Source organism: Coturnix japonica, chromosome Z (genome assembly GCF_054131305.1).
Source record: "Coturnix japonica strain WE chromosome Z, WE-NBRP24, whole genome shotgun sequence".
Taxonomy (NCBI): domain Eukaryota; kingdom Metazoa; phylum Chordata; class Aves; order Galliformes; family Phasianidae; genus Coturnix; species Coturnix japonica.
Genome location: NC_140702.1, coordinates 17,607,377 through 17,628,460, shown reverse-complemented (window position 1 = coordinate 17,628,460; position 21,084 = coordinate 17,607,377). Strand labels below are relative to the sequence as shown.

The window sequence follows — 21,084 nt, the reverse complement described above, 5'->3', positions numbered from 1 at the left end:
GATCATGGAATGGATCTTTCTGGAAGCTATGTTAAGACAGATGCAAGACAAGGAGGTGGTCCAGAACTGCCAGCATGGCTTCACCAAGGGCAGATCATCCATAACCCAAGTCTAATGATCTTCTATGATGAAGTGATGGCATCAGTAGACAAAGGATGGGCAACATTTGTAGTCTGCCTTGACTTTTGCAAGGCCTTTGACACGCTCCACACTACACACTTAGCTCTAAATTGGGGAGGGATGGATTTGAAGAATTTAGTATTCAGTGGATAAGGAAATCACTGGATAGCTGCAGCAAGAGAGTTGTGGCCAGTGGTTTAATGTCCAGGTAAAGGGCATCCTTCAGGGATCCATCTTGGGACTGGTGGGATTTACTATTTTTATCAGTGACCTAGATAATAGGATTGTGTGCACCCTAAGCAAGTTTGCAAATGACATTAATCTGAGAGGTGCAGTTGGTAAAACAGAAGGAAGGGATGCCATCCAGAACAAGCTTGAAATGTGGTCCCCTGTGAATCTAATGAGACTCAGCAAGGTCAAGCTCTAGGTTTTACATTTGGTTTGAAGCAATCTCATGTCTACAGAATGAGTAAGAAGAACTCATTGAGAGCAGCCCTGTGGAGGAGGGTTTGGGGGTTCTAGTGGACAGAAAGCTCAACGTGAGCCAGTAGTGTGCACGTGCACCCTAGAAGGCCCACAGCATCCTGGGCTGCAATAAAAGAGAAATGGTCAGCAGGGACAGGGAAGTGATTGTCCCTCTCTACTCTGCTGTGAGGCACCATCTTGAATACTGCATCCAGGTCTGGGGCCCCAGTGCAAGAAAGATGAACTGTTAGAGAGTCCATAAGAGGGTCAAAAAGATGATCAGAGGTCTGGAGCACCTCCCTGTTGGGGGACATTGAGGGAGATGGGCTTGTTCAGCTTGGAGAAGAGAGGGCCCTAGGGAGACGTCATTCCCTCTTCCCTGTACTTAAGGGGAGCTTATAAATAAGAAATAGACCGATGTTTTAGATGACCTGATAGTAACAGGACAAGGAAAAATTGTTTAGAACTAGTAGGTGATTTGGTTAGATGTTTGGAATAAATTCTTACTCAGAGGGTGGCAAGGCACTGGCACAGACTGTCTGGAGAAGTGAATGGGTATCACATCCCTGGAGGCATTCAAGGCCAGGCTGGATGTGGCCCTGGGCAGCCTGGTCTGGTGGGTGGAAACTAACCCACAGCAGGGAAGTAAATAGTCTTTAAGACCTCTTATAACCCAAGATAGGAATTAGAGTTCTATGATTTGTATGATTTTCATTAGAATTGACACCAATGAAGTGATCTTACTCTAGAGGAAATATGAAGAGGTGGACACCACACTGATTTACTCTACTGTTCTGCTGAAAATTCAAAAAGTATATTTGTTCTATAAGTAAACTTTACTAGTTAAAGGAAAATGTTTTCAAAAGGGGTCTAATATTTCTCAAATAAAAATCTTTGCTCTATATTGTAAGAGGTTTTCAAGAATGCTTGACTGAGATTATATTCTGTACTTAAAATAAATAAACACAACTGAAAAATCATACATTTGTATAATAGCTCAGAATGTTAGTTTCCACTTAAGGAAAGCTTATTATATTGCCAGATACAAAATCAAGGTAATGGTAACTGACAATAACAATGTGAAGAACTGGACAATTCCTACAGATCTCACAGAAGGTAAAAAATAGTGCTACTTCACAGGGAAATAGTGTTCCCAGATAATTTAATCTGTCAGCCTTGTGTGTTTATAGGTTTTGCTTTGACTTTAGTCTTAAATTGGTTATTCTTCTTTGAAGTATGTATACTGAAATTCAAACTATTACCAGTTCTTATTATTTTTGGCATGGATTTCTGGAACATTTACTTTGCATCTGTATAGTTTTTACTTACAGATCTGTACCCTGAATTGATGGTGTTTCATTCTACATATAAACTTACATGGACCCCTCTGGAATTCACTTTATTGATATCTATTTACACAGAAAAGCTTTGTGATTTTTTTTAAAGTATTTTTTTGTTTTCTTTTCTTTCTTTCTTTCTTTCTTTCTTTCTTTCTTTCTTTCTTTCTTTCTTTCTTTCTTTCTTTCTTTCTTTCTTTCTTTCTTTCTTTCTTTCTTTCTTTCTTTCTTTTTTTCTTTCTTTCTTTTTTTCTTTCTTTCTTTCTTTCTTTCCTTCTTTCTTTCTTTCTTTCTTTCTTTCTTTCTTTCTTTCTTTCTTTCTTTCTTTCTTTCTTTCTTTCTTTCTTTCTTTCTTTCTTTCTTTCTTTCTTTTTTTCTTTCTTTCTTCCTTTCTTTCTTCCTTTCTTTCTTTCTTTCTTTCTTTCTTTCTTTCTTTCTTTCTTTCTTTCTTTCTTTCTGTACCTATTTCTTTTTCTTTTTTTTTTTTTTTTTTTCTGGTAAAAGAGAGAGAAAGCCTCCTTACTGATTTGGAGATATATAACTCTTCCTTCTAGGTTCCCAATGACCAAAGGTGATAGACATTTCTGTTTCAGGGACATATGTAATGTAGTAGTGATAATCACTGTTACAAAGTATATTTTGAAAGGAAATTTTGTTTTATGCAACTAAACTTTACCCTCTTAACATATATTTCTTCAACAGTGGATGTTTTTGAGTAATCATATCTATCATCATGTTACCTGAACCTCTTTTGTTTTGTTTTAAGGAGCTGCAAAAGCCTGAAACTGTTGGTCGGACCTTCATACATCCAGCTGTTGCAGGACAAGATTTCGCCAGATCAGAAGGCTTACTGATTTTTGAACCTGGACAGAGAAATAAGTTTCTGGATGTGACCCTTACTCCAAAGACAGCATCGTTAAACCCATTTCCTAAACGCTTCCAGGTTGTGCTTTCCAATCCCACAGGAGGTGCCAGAGTAGATGACATCTATGGTGTTGCTAATGTCACCATTGTCTCAGATTTGGGCTCTTTGCCATTCTGGATGCTGATTGATCAACTGCATCAGCCACTTGATGACACAATTTTACAGAGAGTCCTTCAGAATCTGAATATCAAGGTGGCTACAGAAACTACTGAAGAACAGCTTACTGCTGTGATGCATGTGATAGATAAGGTAAACATTTCCTGATCTTTCTTGAAAGGCCAGTGATTTTATTAAGTTATGGTCTGTGGTAAGATCAAAGTTTTAATTCACAACAAGGACCCAGAAGTATAGATTGTGAAAGTAAAAACAAAAATCACAGGTATCACAGTCAAGGAAGAAATTTGTTACTAGCTAGGATGATGACAGGAAAGCATAGAACAGATAGATTGAGAAGAGCAACCAGTGTTAATCTTGCATATTTACACATAGCTTTAGATTTTCTGCTGTACAGAATTTTACCTTCAATGATATACTTTCAGAGAACTTAATCTCATTTCTTGAAGGCCGCATCTTTGTTGGTTCTAGCCCTGACACAAAACAGTGAGTTGTTCATGTTTTCTGCTGTCAACACACAGGCAGATTGTACTATGGCCAGTGGGAGTCCACTGTACCCTTAGCTAGGCATACAGCTTGCCTTCATTCCTGTTTTAGCTTTGGAAATCAAGTGGGTGCTATAGCTGAGCACTTTAACATTGCATTACATTCTGTAAAAACTCTGGGTCTAATAGTCTAGTTTTGTGGTATTCTGGCTCTTCTGCATCTTCAGAATAATGCACATGAACTGAAAAACATGCATCTAGACATTATTGAACTTTATAACACTATTCACTATTTATGTCAAAAATTCTCAAGAGGATAACAGTTTTCAATTGTGAAAGAATGAATACCACATGGGTTCTTTATCAAATCCATATTAGTAAGCGTATCTTTACGTGATTTTGTCAGTAGACTGCCCTGCATGTCTTAGTAGTAGCGATGAGAAGTTGAAAAAAGTGTCCTGAACTTTCAGAAAGAATACTGGGAAGAAGACTAAGATGGTGTAGAAGATAAGAGAGTTCAGTGTGAGGAAAAGTTTTAGCAGACTCCTGTGCATAGAATGCTGTTCTTTTTTTTTTTTTTTTTTTTTCCCCTCACAATAGGTGACAGATGCAGGTGAAAAACATTTACTCACTGGTAAAAGTAGAAGTCTTTTCTATGAGATACTCTGTGCTCTCGCTAGCCCAAAACGCAAGGACACACGAGGATATAGCAGGCTTGCTGAGGTGACTGAGAAGTTTGCTTTTTCTTTGCTGACTGAGATAATGTGTGGATCACCAGGGGAGAGGTTAGTGAACATGAATTCATAGTTTTTATTTGAAATATGTGACAAAATACTGACATAGACATGAAAAGATTTAAGTGATATTTTTAGGTGTGGGTCTTGCCTTTCATCTAACACGAGGCACTAATGACAATATTTTGTGCTCTGCAACAGTTGTACAAAACATAATATAGGCACTGTGATATGGTGTCATAAATAACTGGTACACTGCTACAGGGTAGCTATGAGGGTAAGTCAGAAAGTCTCAGACCTGTTCATTCAGCTTTAGTTCAGAAACACTTAGGAAAAGGGTTCATTAATACTTTGGTGAAAATAATTTATAATTACATGATGGAGAGCTACCTTCTAAGACTTGGGTGAGTAAAGAAACCGCAAGTGTTACTGGCAACACTAATTCTGGGACTCTGTGACTCTGTAATTTCTGTCTTTGGTTTTGTTCAGTTGAACATTATTTTAAATTATCTCAAATGGCTTCTTTCATCTACAAGTGTGTAGTACCTTGTGGTCAGACTAATGGGTGGGAGCATTAGTTGGTTTTGGAAGTAGATAATTATCATTTATGAAACAGATGCTTTTAAATAGTGTGTTTCTCCCACTGTGAATCTATTAACGGCTATCTGTCTGAATTTTAGAAAAAAGCTCTCCCTACTCCATGTCCCTGAATATCAGGAATAAGATGTAGATTCCTATAATCTCAACTTCTTTTGGAGATGTATTTTTTTTTTCTATTTGTTTAATTGAAGGGGGTCTGAGGTCTGTCTCAGCTCAAAAGTCAGTAAATGACATACAGATATCATTACTCAGAACAGAACTTGCAAGTTACAGTTCTTTTTTTCTTAGTCTATTTGCATTATCAACTAGAAGATAAAGCAAGATCATCAGTTTTGATCTCTCTTCCTTTTGTAGACTCAGGCCTATATCAAGTTATAAAAAGAATAACTTAGTTTACCCTTAGTTTACCAGGGAGCAACTTTGTTTGCTTGTTGTGATAAACAAGACCCTGAGGGGAAACAGAGATAATACTTCAGCCTTTTTTTTTTGTTCTTTTTTTTTTTCCCACAGCAACTGAAACAGTCTATCAAATGTCTTAAAAACTTCAATTATGGAGGAATAATATTCTAATTGTAAATTAGAAACACTCTGTGAAAAGCAGCTAAGGCTCAGTTCCACTTACCTGTTTCTTCTCCATTTCAACAGAGGCAAAAATATCCTTGATAGCTGTCCATACATTGCAATAATGGCGCACAACTGGTATCCTCAGCAAATCAATGGACACAGATTTGATGGAAGAGATGGGGATTCTATTCAAGTGCCTGAGCATTTATTAAAGGTCTCTGTTGTATTATCTCCTTCCCAAGAAGAGAATTGTGAATCTATACAGTTCACAGAATACAGCAGTCAGCAGTGGTTTCTCACTGGAGATAAAGAACTTGCCCTCAAGAATAAGGTTTGAAAATAATACTGTTTATTTTTACAATAAATCGGCTCAGTTAAGGTACTTCTCATAGCAAACAAAGATCACTTAAAATAGTGTGCACGTATATGTGTGTTTCTGAATAAAATGCACACTGACTGTAGAATTTCAATACAATTGTATTTGATTTCAGGTTTTTTCTATGAGTTTGAAGAGTCAGAGCTCACACCCTTTGAAAGACAGCAATGAAGTAATTTATCGGATTTATGCTACAGGAAGTCGGATTGTTCCACAGAAGTCTTTATGTCTCCTTTGGAATCAAGCTTCAGAAAGGTTATTTTATTCATCTACTTAATGTTCTAGTGAACCTGTCTGTTTGTCTAAAATGTTATAACTGTGATTGGGTCATTTGTAAGTATAAAATTCTTTCCACATCCTATCATTTTTTTTTTTTTTCTGGACATTTCAAAACAAAGAATATCAGTACAAAATGAAGTATTCTTCACAGTGGAGTAATGTTAGTGCAAGTGACAAACAATTTGAACAATCAGCCCCATATTTGTTGCAGGAATTTTTAAAATATGACCACAGAAATACTTCAATGGGAAAAAGGCGTTCATTATCATCTATTCAGAATTTCTTTTTAGTAATGAAAGTGAAGGGAAAGGTGTAAACAGTATTTTAGTTTCTCGTAAATGTTTTATTATGAAAAAGATCACAATGACATATTTATGTACATGTAATAGTTTGTAAGCTTTGTTTTTCAGAGATACAGTAAAAATGTTCAAGGTTGCTTACCATGTAAATTACACAAATCCAATTACAACTTTGTAAATCTTTGTTCTGCAGTTGGTTATCTGATAGTGGGTTCTGCAGAGTGATTGATGACACATCAGGCTATGTGGAATGCGCTTGTTCTCATATGTCCATTTATGCAGTGTATGCCCAAACAGATGACTTGTCTTCATACAACGAGGCCTTTTTCTCTTCTGGATTCATCTGCATATCAGGTCAGTAGATACACTTTTCTCATTATCAACCACTAATGACCAAAAAGATTAATTGATTTTTAACAATTTTAGTAACTCATGACAGACTAAAAGTTCTTTGACAGTTTAAATTTACAGTTTACACTCAGAAGAGATAATTTGAGGGAGGTAGACTCTGTACTGTGTTCAGAGCTTTCTTGCATTCTGCTTCCCAGATGCAATCTGACATCTTGGGTGAAGCACAAGAGTTTAAACTTACTAGGCTCATGATTATTTTTATTGATGGCTATGGTAGCATTTGAAGAAAGCTCAAGGTCTCAGACAAAACCTGTTGATGGGCACTGTGCAAGCAGAATCTATGAGTAATGAGATCACCAAAAAAACATGCTAGAGAGATTCTTGGTCTACCCCTCAGGCACTTAAATGGTGTTCTGTGTCTGCTCCATGAGAGATTTATGAGTTCTTTGCTTTATATTTAACTATTATGGCAATCATCCATATGCAGAAATAAAAAAGTACTTTGCAAAAATGACTGTTTTACATTATGTAATTATTTTAGTTCCCACTCCTATGGAAAATAGATAATAGTAAATTCATGTGTGATGCAAGTGTGGCATAAAATTAAAACATTCTCTTAAGTTTTTGTTTGTTTGTTTGTTTTTTAATCATGATCTGCACCTTCAAGAGAGACAACATTGTTATCTGTCTGTAGCATAGTTTATTAGTCTAAGACTTAAACTTCCATTTTTCTTGCTCCTGTGTAGGTTTCACTTTGGCTATTATCTCCCACCTTTTCTGCACCAGATGTGCAATGTTTGCAGCTAAACTTCTCACTCATATGATGGTTGCTTGTTTGGGTACTCAGGTAAGAAAAAGGCTGTGGTCTCTAATTATAAATCAAGTAAATCTTAACTTTCCTTTTTGTCAGTTCCATGGCAGAGTTAATCTTTCTACTCCTCCTCCTCCTTCTCCTCCTTCTCCTCCTTCTCCTCCTTCTGTCCTCCTCCTCCTCTCCTCTCCTCTCCTCTCCTCTCCTCTCCTCTCCTCTCCTCTCCTCTCCTCTCCTCTCCTCTCCTCTCCTCTCCTCTCCTCTCCTCTCCTCTCCTCTCCTCTCCTCTCCTCTCCTCTCCTCTCCTCTCCTCTCCTCTCCTCTCCTCTCCTCTCCTCTCCTCTCCTCTCCTCTCTTCTTCTCTCCTTATTTAGCAGCTTTACTTTAAGGCAGAGGTAATAGAGAAGGTTGCTTTGGACAGGAGTAGAGTGAAGTACTCTGTTAGCTATTCTGAAAAGCTGAAAGAAAATTAGTTTACTGTTATCTGTGTCATGACATGTTCATCTGTGTCCACTTACAAGTATTTTGAAAGTATAGGTATGATTACTTATTTACTATGAAGTTAACTTTTTTATGTTTGCACTAATACTTCTGAAGTTATGTTATTTAAGACATTTTCAGCTGAGCACTTTTAACATGAAAATATAGTACTTAATAATTGCTAACATAAATAAAAGGAAAAGTGTACCACAGGTAAACAGTGAGTTTACAGCTAGTGGGTCTCAAGCGGGTTCTACAGAAAGAAGGTTGTTGCTTTATAAAGTTTTTTGTTGTGGTGGTGGTGGTTTTTTTTTGTTGTTGTTGTTTTGTTTTGTTTTGTTTTCTAGAAAAATAAATAGAATCAGCTTTTCAAGTTAGTTACATTCAGCATATATGTATGTAATTAACTTTCCTCAAACGTTTGTACTGGTACGATCTTTTTTTCAGTCACTACCAGTGCACTAATTAATATTATCTGTAGATGGCAGTCAAACCTTTTCAGCACATTACTCAGAAGCTTGTTCTTTCCTGGCTATTCCGGCTTTGTGTTTACTCTCTCAGTGAAGAGGAATGGCGGTTCACAAAATCCAGCGTCCATTTCATTCTTCTCCACGGACCCAGAGCATCCAGTGCTAACTGAGCGTCTGTAAAGCATCCAAAACCAGACATTTGCACAGTTTTGGAGCAAATTTAGGTCAAGATTTCTGTACTTGAAAAGGCATAACATGAACACAGTTCACAGCATCAATACACTTTTACTCATCAGTAGTTTTCATTTTTGTCAAACTGTAAACCTAGATTAGAATCATAGCAGGAGCTGCTGTGCTTTTGTCCTGGAATAAGCACTTTATAGATTGTGTGTAAACCATTGACATTGTGCATGCTTTCTCAGTTTGATCCATCACATAGTCAGCAAATTTTAATGTGTAGGCCATTTGTACAGTCCTTGCTCTGTGTCTTTGGACACTGAGTATTCCAAGTGACACAAATGAATGGTGAATTTTGATTTTTGTGTGTGAGCTGCTCTACATATATGTGCCATAGCCTTTTCCTTGGAATATTTGAGCATGAATGATCTGCTGACAGTAGTAATTGTGAACAAACGGCTTGGTATTCTGGCCAGTAAAGCAGCATCCAAGTCTAAATAGAAATAAAATCATATGGGGAAACTTGTAATCCTTTTTATTTTTGCCAAACAATTGGCATATATTTGCTAATTTAAACAGTCTTCAAGCTACTGTAACATCATCATTCATCATGTCTATAGTAATTATCAAGCTGACAAGCCAGATTCTTTCTTCCATTGTATTCAACTGAAGTGCAAGATGAAGACTTACTGTGTTTAGCTGCCTGAAAGCTGTCTTATGCAACCTGAGTCGATGTGCAAACAAACACATGTTTGTATGTGTTATTAAGAACAAGTAGTGCAAAGAATCCTAGTTCAAAAAATTGTTAAACATTTATTTGAAAATGATAAACTGTAGCCTTGTGAATTAATATGTGGTAGAATTGTTTCATCACTTGGACTTAGTCAGATCTAGACAAAATTGGAAAACATAATTCTGCTAGAAATAGGATACATTGGAAGGAAGTGTTGAAATACCCAACAGGAGTAGGATCATGGGAGCAAAGGGTTGTGTAAAAGTAATGTGTTTGAAGACTAAAACTCATGAAAAAAGTTTAGACTTGAACAGGACAGCTAACAGGATGGTGTATAAAAACGGTCTAAGGCAGAAAGGTAGACACTTCATGAGAATTCAGTATTCTAACATCAAGTAGCAAATTCGGCCATGTAGAATGACGTCTGTCATTTGATGAAAGTGGAACTTCTTTGTTAACTGAAATATTATTGATCTTAACCATTCCCTATCAACCTAGGGGAAATCTCGGTTTTCCTGTAATCAAAACCCAAAAGAAATTGTCATGTGTATTAAGATAGGGAAAGTTTGAAAAGCACATTCCAGGGTACAGTGGATAGAGTACAATCCATCCTATGAACAATCCATCACAGGAGCAACTTGTGCGAGTCAGTGGTTGAGTGCCTGCCTTTGTCTTGACAGTAAAGAGGTCTTTGCAGCAATTCAGATCTCCCTGAAGGTAAGCCTGTGCTTTTTAGAGTTAGCCAATGTAAAATACTACTTAAAGTGCTGTTTCTAAACAAGAGTGGTCCAGAGCTTCACTTAAATTTATGTCCATACTAAATTTGTATGGATATAGCAAGTATTATTACTATAGAATTAGACCCCACTGCCTTGGATAAGGTAGTCTGCTTTATAAGACCTAGTTGGCTGTGAGGTCTAAGATTTCTGATCTGATTTCCTTGTATCCTGTCAAGATTAAACAGTGCTGAACACAGTATTGTTAGCACTTTGTGGAGATGAACAGCCAGAGTTAGTAAGAGGTCAGAGTAAAAAGGACAAGACTCAATAGTCCGAAGTTGCTGTCCATTCTAGAAATTCAGCTTCATAATAAGGCTGGGATAACACTGAAAAAAAATATATATTCTTGGTCACCTCTGCAATGAGAACTAACACCTAAAACTTTCCTCCCAGTAGTTGCTTAATTCTGAATTGATTGATTTTTAGCTGATTTCAGTCATTCCCACCAAGTCAGCGCAATTTTTTGTTCAGCTTCTTTCAAAAGCAGTTTCATCTTAGCAATAAGTAGATTCATTTGGTTATTAGTTTGTGTAAGTATAATTTCATAGTAGATTAATCTAAATTAAGTACTTTTATGAGCAATGTCATTTTATGATCAGGAAAGCTCTGAAGGCCTATCTGTTACATTGTTTCTCAATATCCAAGTGGAGTCAGATGTCAAAGCTAGAGCTAATCCGGGATCTGTACTGGCAGAAACTGTCATTTATCTCAAGATGTCATTGACCTGAGTTGTTACATATATATATATTCACACATTTTAAATTTAAATACATGGTGTCTTTAGATGATAGATAATGTGTACTGCTTCTTTTAGAACCTGAAGGCCAAGAAATTCTTATATCAGACAGTGGAACACACAGAATAGGCATAATACAAAATATAACCCTGAGGAAGGACAATTACGAAAAACAGCAAGCTGTTCTTAGACTCCTGGACAGTAAGGGATTCCCATATATGTAATTACTGCTCTTTTTTTCCAGTAGAGGGAGCAACTTCGCCATTACAGTTCATTGTTAGGGGGAGCGCAAAGAGGGGAGAACACAGTTGTGAAATTGCTGTGGCGCTGGGACGCTAGGTATTAGCATGAAGCCATCTGCCGATATTTAAAGCCAAAGACCAGGCGAAAGTAAGGGTCAGTGTAGTGCTATAACAAAAGATTTAAGATATCACTTTAACCCTCTAAAGAGTGTTGAAATTTAAAAGCAGCTGAATTAGCTTTATCTCATCTTGAAAGGAAGGAGTGCAAGGAAGAGTGCTCGTGGGACCATGGATAAGTGATGGAACCTGTAATAATTTAAATCTGAGAAACACGTATAATTTAACTTTTTAAGGTTTTTTTTGTTTTGTTTTGTTTTGTTTTGTTTTCATCAACACATGATTTTGGTTTCTCACTGGTAAATAATTGTTACAGTAGTACTTATCTATTTCTACTATTGTTATTCTTAGAGATAATTTTACTTTACCATTCTTGTTTACTTCTCTGACATTAGAACTACATTGACAAAGTAGTGTAATGCACAGTCTGTTAGTATCTGCTTAGAAATTGTCTCCTAAGGTTTGCCAGAACTCAGATATATGAGCAATACTATAACATATGTTAGAATTCTGCTACATTATCTCACACCTCCTGTCCTCATTACAAACAGTAAAATGTTCTGCTTATCACTTTAAAGTATAAGGGTATGAGATTTCTATCAGCTAATGCCTTCCAGCTCTTTTTTTTTTTTTTCTTTACACCCCTACTTTTTACCAACATCACAAACTATTGGGGACCACACACAGAGTGAAATAGCAGCATTCCCATGTTGCCCATTCATCCCTTTTCTCTACGTTTTACCATGAGAAAAGTTATACTGCTCCCTCTCTCTGGTTCATGCTTTTCAGCATAATTTTTCAACTCGTGTTTCTATTTTCTGCGTCCTTTCTTATCTTCCTTTGTTCATTCCACTTGTGTGCCATTCTTCTATAACAAAACAACGTAGATAGCTTATTCCTCCTAATTAGCATATCTCCCATTGCTCATTTTCCTGCTAACAGGCTTTCTTCAGATCTGTCTTTTTGGAGACAGGATCCTCAGCAATTGCTGTTACACAGAAATTCTGACCTTAGGAACACCTGCACTGGTGTTAATCTGGCCCACAAAATTTAACATAGGAAGAAAGAAATCTATCAGCTTTCTTGAGCAATGGTATCTCAGTAATGTTGCTTTGCAGCAAATTATGGTCATATTGACAAAAAATAGAGGCTAGTCACCTTTTCTTTTTACACCACCACTATCGCTTCATTTGTTTGCATATTTCCATCTCTCAGGATATGCTTTTATTTTTTAAATGGTCTTTTTGATTCAGTTTTTGGCAGTTTCTTTGTCCCTTTCTTTCTCACATCTTCCAGCCAGTTCATGTTCCATACACAGTAGATAACAAATCCTTTTGAAGACTAAAGAGGATTATTTATTGGTGTAAATTACACCAGAGAGCAGCTGTGCAAGATTCATCTGTCAAGTACAGGTAGAATTGTGTCAGGGTCTGAACAAAGAAAAAATCAGGTTCAGTCATGAAGAAAGTCTTCAAAAACGTATTTGTTGATTATGTGCTCTTGCACCACTCTATGGAAACATGTGACAAATGGGTTGTGTTCACAGTGTCATATGTGGTCATTGGGATCCTTCAAGAGTAGATCCCCTCTACGTGTCAGAATCCAAATTCATTAAAATTCAACTTGGGATGTAATTTATGAAATAATTTATTTTTTGGAGACCAAAAATCATTTCTAAAACTGAAGCTCTGGAAGGCGATAACTGGCCTTTTAAAAAAGTGTGTTTTCACAACAAGAAAAATATTGGGAAGTAGAAATCAAGAAATCATGCAATGTAAATGTGTTCTGTGAAGATGAATCAGTCCTCTGAATCTTGTGTACACAAATAATTTCTCTTCCTATCACCTCTTTCACAGGTGCACAAATAGTTGTTGCTATTCATTATTTCTGAAGTGTTTTTAAAATATTTCAAGTTGTGCTTGAGTATTTCTATTATAGATACACTAGTGTATTTCAATTAGAGACAATTATATTAACATTCTCAAAAGATCTCCACGTGAGATAAAAGACAGCTCTATAAGAAAATTAATTGTGGTCTGTAATTCATGCAGATCTTTTAGTCTTATACCTTGGAGCAGAGCTTTGGGTAGTTGGGTGGTTGTTAATTTGTTCTTAAACCCTTCTTTTTACAATTGCCAAGTCATTAGTTCGGTGTGATACACTTGGGCCTACTCTTGACCTGGGAAACATAAAAGTGATGTTCAGGTGTTAACCTTTATTAACCTTTATATTTCAGATAAGCATATAACTTGCCTTTATTCTGTATAGAATAATATATGGCATTAATACTAGGAAGATCATATGAAGTAACTTTTAGCTGAAACCAAACATCGTACCTACTAATCACTTCAGATTAATTGTCAGTGTGGGTGTCCAAGCTTCCCAAGTTTGACTTGGGAAATCAGAAAGCTTTCATTATTAAACTTGATAGTAAATACTGTTTGTTGCTTAAATATACTTGGTTAATGTCAAACTGTTTTCTTAAAGATTTGCATGAATGTAGTTTCACTGGAAATGCAAAGGAATGGAAGCTAATGTGTGCCTCAGTGGCGCAAGTGGTAGGAATGCTGCCTTGCAACACCAGGGCCCGGGGTTCGAATCCCCCCTGTGGTGCAAGTGGTAGAAGTGCTGCTCTGCAGCACAGAGGCTCGAATCCCGGGAGTTGGACTTGATGATCTCTAAGGTCCCTTCCAACCCACACGAGACTATTACTATTACTATTACTATTACTATTACTATTACTATTACTATTACTATTACTATTACTATTACTATTACTATTACTATTACTATTACTATTACTATTACTATTACTATTACTATTAAAGTAACTAGATGAAATGGTGCTCTCTGTAGAATCACAGTCATAGAATCACAAGGTTAGAAAGATCATCTAGTCCAGACATCCTCCCATTACCATTGCTACCACAAGCTACTAATCCAGATCTCGTAGTTCCTCATCTAGACACCTCTTGAATAGACCTCTGTATGCACAATGAGTAACAATATTAGTTCTTCAGCCATCTTTAATGTTAAAAATCCTATGAATCAATGATGGAAATAACACATTTAACTTTCTCTGCCTATGTGAAACCTTTTCCTCCATCTCCATGCTAATATCAAAACAAAACAGTTTTGGGAATTATAAAGCATATGCCAGATTTCTATAAGCAGTAGTCACAAAATTACCCAAAGATAATTCTCTAGTAAAATTGCACTTAACTAGATTACATTACTGGTATGGGAACTACACTTGACCCATTTATTTTTCATAGGTATCCTCTTTTTCATAATTAAGTCATAATTTAAACTCTTGAGAAATTTCAATATATAAATATATAAAATTTAGAATATTATTCAAAATATTTTTAAAGCATACATTTATATTTAAGAAAAATAAAATCCTTTCTATTTTCTGAACAATAACACATATATAGCATCATAGTAGTTTAGTGTCTAAACTATGACTTGTTTAAAAACTCAGGTGATGAATGGAAAAGTTATTTTTATTAATTGATAAACTTTGTGAAACAGTATACAGTCAAAAACATATCTGAAAGTAAATACATAGATAGAAAAAATAATTTTAGATTGTCTTTAGAGTGAGAGATTCTGTGAAATTACATGTAATGCAATCCTGCATCCTCTAAGCTGTCCAAGTTGCAGATAATTCCAAGACAACATGGGTACAATAGTAACTTTATATCCTCACCTGATATAATCACACACAGACAGTAGCGATAGGTTGAAGGTTTTTTGTGGGGTTTTTTTTTAGGAACAAAAATTAAATGGTTGGGAAAATGGTTCCTGGAAAATTTGCTTTTGCTCATTATTTCTGGCTTATTTATGTTTTAAAAAAATAATAACAACTAAGAATAAGACACTATTCAGTAACTTGTATTGCCGGAAATGATGAAAGTGTTAAATAGATTTTCTTTTTGTAAAGAGGTCCAATTACTGCATTATTAATGATATTATTTAAGTACTCATTAAATGTGACATTATTTAATGGACCTGTGTTAGTTTAAAACCTTCATTAAAGTATTACTGTAGGGGGTTTTGTAATCTTGTATTTTTCCATCCATGTAGTGTTATATTTCCCACTGTCCTTATGAAATGTGAAACTTATTTGTATAGTGAATGTGGGTTCTTAGGTCCATTGTGAAGATGAAGGTTATGTGAAGATGGAGGTTTCAAGTGAAACAAGAGATTGAAGGGAAAAAAATTAAGCACATTCACTTTCAATTGACCTCCTTTAAATTGTTGTATGATGTTTAGGTGTTGTTTATTTGTTCTATATGTCTTAATAGCAGGTGGCAATTTCCTGTGTTGAGAGCATCCTATGAAACTGTACTGAATTTTTATTTTTTTTTTCTATACCATGCGTAGAAGGAGCTGACATACAAATGTCATTATTTTTCTTTTATTTCTGTTGGACAAATTGAATTGTAGTGTCCTAGGAGTGGAGAAAAATTCTTTTATGCCCAACTCAGTTAGGAGTTGTAATTTTCTGCAATTATTGATTGATACTAATGATTTATTTATGTATGGGTTTTTTTTGTTTTTGTTTTTTTTTGTTTGTTTGTTTTTTTGCCAGAACATAAAAAATTGCCTTTCTTTGGTGTTTTTTCTGAATTTTGAGTAATAATGAATAGTTTTAATCTGTATGAAGTGGTATGTTTCCAAAGAGAGAGAGAGAATAAGCCAATTTCTCTCACTTTTCTATGTTGTGTAAGCTACTTTTATGAGAAGGTTCACTTATTTCATCAGGACTGCCTTGGAATAAATATCTCAAGATAAGAAAGTATAATTCTGGAATCTGTTTCAGAACTGGAAAAATCTGAGTGCAGTACACTGATATTAGATCTTACACTTAGAATGTTTTGAGGCTCTTAAGCAGTGAATTAATATCAGTCCTCGAGAATCATTGTATGAGTAAAAAAAATAAGATACTTAAAACTCCCCATATTTTAAAAACACATTTGAACTGTTCTAGACTTAAGACTGACACTTTTATATATAAATATACATATATAAATATGTAAATATATGTATGATTTAGATATGTGATTATGGAGATAAAAAAGACAAAGATTAACTCAACCTTAGAAACGAGACTAAAGTAGCCAAAACATACTACAAGACTAAGGTGAAAGCATTTAAAAAGATTTTAAAAGAAGCTACACAAAATGATGTATCCATGATCAAATATGTACATTTTATTATTTCTTTTTAATAACAAATTTGGGAGCCTGCTGGTTATGACTTTCCAGCACTTTTTTGATTCTTCATTTTTTCCCTAACTCTCACCCATTTAGGATGCTGTTGTTCCTTAGTTACACAAAACTTGGTTTATTTTCAAAGTACTTCATAGGTGTTCCAAGCTGAATATACATTGGGAAGTGTGTCATCACTTACTTTTCTTAAGATACTGATTATATAAACCGTGCTTAATCTTTAACTCAGCATCTTGTAGGCCTTCCAGATTCATGAGGCCTACACAGTTTTCCTCTGAATTATGATAAAAAGTGCAGAGGCCACATGAATTACTTTTCTTTGGTTAAAATAAAATTATTTCATAAGTAGAGAAAACAACATTTGTTTTCCACAGTATTTACTGAAAGTTTCCTCCATTTTTCTTCCATTCTTAAAATCAGCTGTTGCTTAACATTGGTTCATACCATGCTCAGACTTGTAACTTGCATCTCTCTCTACTGCTTCCCACCCCCTGCTATATTGAAATTCAGTATGTGCTTCTTTTCTCCCTTCCCTCTGTTTTCAGCAGTTTCCAGCAAAACCCTCTTCGCTCTACAGATTACCATCCATGACCTCTTCTTATCTAACCATTAGCTGTGATAGAATACTTGATGCTTTAATTTGACATTCTGGTGCTCTTTCATTGAAGTCTTTCTCATTCTGATGCCTCCCTGCCACACACATTACACTCCACATCAATCCCAAAGTAAATTTATTTGATTTAGCTAAGTTCATTAACTCTATTGTGTCCTCTGTATCCAGTCACTAGCCCTTGTTAACTCTTCAGATCATGGCCACAAGTTGTTACTGGGCACTGTACTCTCCTCGCTCTTTCATACTCTGGCAGTGCTTTTAGTGTACTTCATTGCAAATTTATTCTCTGTGGCAGTGATCGTGAGCTAGTTGCCTTTTCCTTTCCCATGAAACAACACAGCAGGACACAATTCAGGTCCAAGACAACTTCATTTCATAGTAAACAAGAGCTCTCCTTTGAATTGTCCCATCAGTCTGCTGTAATTGTGTAGATGAATGTAGTAAGCACAGTTCAGTCATGTTTTGAATACCTAATAAGATCTGATGAGGGAAGATGAGGATAGCATGTAGCTTACGCTGAGATACCACAGTCACTATCGCTAAGAAAGGAGCTTGATTCTTTGTAGAGAACTGAAAACTTATCAGAGTAGGGTATTTGAAATTTACAGGTAGTAACAGTTTGAAGAAAGGATCAGTCACGTTCTACCTAAATTGTCTACTGTTCAGTGATTTATTCTCCTAGAAGTACTTTTCTTGATGTTCATGTGAAAACTTTGAGTTATTAAAAGTTTTTAACAGAAGTCATAAAACTTACAGTTCTTAATTCTGGAAAGTTAGACACCATAAGGGATGTAAAATATCAAGTATTTTTTTATACTTAAGATATCAAGTCTTTATCTTCATTTGTTGACCTGCTTGCTTGTGTATGAACCATGTACAAGTTTAAAACAACTAACATGCAGATTTTGTTCATTTAGTTACTTGATTAATCACATATGACAATGGTCACCTCCAAAATAATATCACAATATGTTTTTTCACATGACTAATTTAACAGAATTTCAATCTTTGATATCAACTGTATTGATATATCAAGACTATTTCAAAATATAGGTACAACTAAAAAGACTATGTAACTAAGCCTACAGGTCTTTCTGAGATGTATGAAGGGAATTCCAGTGCAGCAAATCCTTACATCCAATTTCTGAGCTTTATTTTTACTTGTTTTTCACATTTAATTGTAGAGAAAATTGTTGCAGTTTTTATTGGAGTAATCAATATTTAGTGGTATTCTTCCACTGTAGATTTCTACAGCATGTGAGCAGATCTTAGCTTTCTCTTTGAAAGGTTGATTAATAGAACTGTATTCCTAAAGGGCCATTCCTACAAAGCATTATAAGCTGATAAAGTGCGGAGGTCTCTACCTTTCCACTAACTAAATCTGTTTCAGAGCTGGAAAGTGGTAACTGTATTAGTGTAGCATTTAGTTCTGCTGGGTGGCAAGGTTTGTTTCCTTTCGGAACTCCATGCTTTCTAATTGTAGAATCAGAGAACCATGGAATGGTTAGGGTTGCAAGGGACCTTTAAGATCATCTAGTTCCAACCCCCCTGCTATAGGCAGGGACATTCCCACTGGAGCTTGCTCAGAGTCCCATCCAGCCTGGCCTTGAATTCTTCCAGGGCCAGGGGAGAGGGCATTCACAACCTCACTGTACAGCATGTTCCAGTGTCTCACCACCCTCACAGTAAAGAATTTGTTCCTAATATCTAATCTAAACCTACCCTCTTTCAGTTTAAAGACATACCCCTCATGATGTTGCTACATGCCTTTATAAGAAGTCCCTACCCAGCTTTCCTGTAGGCCCCCTTCAGGTAGGGGAATGCCACTGTAAGGTCGCTCCAGAGCCTTCTCTTCTCTATGCTGAAGAGATCCACCTCACTCAGTGTGTCTTCATAGAGGGAGTGCTCAAGCCCCCTGACCATCTACATGACCTTCCTCTGCATCTTCTCCAGATCCATGTCCTTCTTGTATTGGGGGCCTCAGAACTGGATGCAGTACAGTACTCCAGGTGGGGGCCTCACATTTAAGGGGCAGAATCACATACCTTGACATGCTGGTCATGCTTCTCGTGATGCAGTTCAGGATATGGTTGGCATTCTGGGCTGCAAGCACACACTGCAGGCTTACATTGAGTCTTTCATCAGCCAGTATCTTCAGTTCCTTATGTCTGCTAGCTAGCCATTCTCCACTCAGTCTATATTTGTGCTTGAGATGGCCCCAATGCAGGTGCAAGACCTTGCACTCGGCCTTGTTGAACTTCATGAGGTTGGCATGGGCTCACCTCTCAAGCCTTTTCAGGTCACTCTGGATGACATCCCTTCTCTCTAGAATGTCAGCAACCATTCAGGTTGGTGTCTGCAAACTTGCTGAGCATGCACTTGATCTCACTGTCCATGTTGCCTACAAATATGTTGAATAAGATTATGATGTATGAGTTTTCTACTTTTGTTTTTCTACTTCTCTCCTCTCCAGCGGTTGCAAGTGAATTGTTTGGTGGCCATGTAGTGGTTAGCTGCTGGCTCTGGTCAACAGATGACAAATAATTTAAGTTACTGATGGTCTTGCCCAGAAATACTTCACCTTCTCTCCCCAGAAATTCAATTTGAAAGGTAACAAGAAGTAATTAAGTAATTACAAAGGAAATAATAAATTACCTTTAAAAAATGTAAACTACAGCAAATACAACTTTTAACCTCTTTTTAAATAAAATATGTATGAATGTATTTTCCATTATTTTCATTTTTTATAGCTAAAACCTAAGGAGAAACATTTTTTAATTTTTTTTTTCTAACATTTTCTGTTAGCTTTCTGACTTAATTTTTTTCTTAATTTTTCAGCTGATGTTTCAGCTTGAATTAAAAATAGCTTTTCTGAATGAAGTACTACAGTACTACAGTACTTCTGTAAGGTGGTTAAAGAATTGTCTGTGAGGTGGATAAAGAATTGAATGGATTTGTTACAGTTGCAGTTCATGGCTCAATGTCCAGATGGAAGTCAGTTATGACTGGTATTCCTTGAGGGTCCGTACTGATCCAATACTGTTTAATATCATCATTAATCATGAGGCACTGCTGGGCTCTTCTCACCCTACTGCCCTTGCTACCAAAGCTTGGACATGTCAGCCCAGTACACCAAGGCCTGTTGTGACAGCAGAATGGGCAAAAATTTTAAACTGAAAGAGAGTAGATTTTAAATGGACATAGGGGTGATACAATGAAACAAGGAAGTTTTAGATGCCCATTGGTAGTGTTCTGGGTCACACTGGATGGCCATGGAGCTGCCTGATACAGTGAAAGGCATCCCTATCTCTTCTGTAGAGGAATTCTCATGTTTTTCCTCTCATTTGCACTGTGAAAGCACTTCATATGGTTTTAATTTCATCTTAATATAGAAAGTGATTTTGTTTTTCCTTTTTATTTTTTTTTCCTTTCACCTCAAAAGCAATTTTTTGATAACTTTTACATAAAAGTCTGACATTTTAATGATCATTGTGTACCTGCAGATGTCAAACAATACATTTTACAGACTCATTCTTTGCATATATATTGTTGATTGTATGTGAGGAGATTGAGTGGAATTCTTCAGCTGAGACATCCAGGATAGATAAGACAGATACATACATCATAGAGAAAAATAAGCCTAGAAATAAAGTTTGCACTGCATTATGGTACACTCACTATGTTAACAAAACAAAATGCTTATAAAGAGATATATAAATGTTTAGCTATCCATAATATGTCAGTTGTTCTTGGGATCTGGTTCAGAGAGGAACATAGAAATATGTTCTTGGGTTTTTTTATGTATGTCTGATCTTGCTTTCCTTTCTCAAATAGAAACTTTTTCAATGAGTCTTATTCAGCATGTTTTCATGAGATATGGTGATCTGATTCTGACTCGCTTATTTCTTTTCTTTTATAAACTTCAAACATAAGTGTTTCAGACTTGACATCTCCCATCTTCTTATGATACAGTTCTTCTTTAAAACACAGCAAAAAAAAAAAAAAAAAAAAAACAACAAGGTATGCCATCTTCAGTATGT

General features: G+C 36.0%; 1 protein-coding gene across 5 annotated transcripts in view; it reads left to right on the top strand.

Annotated features, from left to right (window-relative positions):
• Positions 1 to 21,084, top strand: part of ADGRV1 (adhesion G protein-coupled receptor V1) — a 235,322-nt gene that overhangs the window by 105,929 nt on the left and 108,309 nt on the right. For 4 of the 5 annotated variants that reach the window (XR_014939100.1, XM_085527985.1, XM_085527984.1 and 1 more), the window contains 6 exons: positions 2,689 to 3,096; positions 4,047 to 4,231; positions 5,426 to 5,675; positions 5,836 to 5,975; positions 6,492 to 6,652; positions 7,396 to 7,496. Coding sequence is in view for 3 of the 5 variants with exons in the window: in XM_085527985.1 (XP_085384111.1) it covers positions 2,689 to 3,096; positions 4,047 to 4,231; positions 5,426 to 5,675; positions 5,836 to 5,975; positions 6,492 to 6,652; positions 7,396 to 7,496 (1,245 nt within the window). In the remaining 2 variants the exon portion in view is untranslated. Of the gene's footprint in view, positions 1 to 2,688; positions 3,097 to 4,046; positions 4,232 to 5,425; positions 5,676 to 5,835; positions 5,976 to 6,491; positions 6,653 to 7,395; positions 7,497 to 21,084 lie in introns of those variants that run through there. The other variant, XR_014939101.1, reaches the window with a different exon arrangement.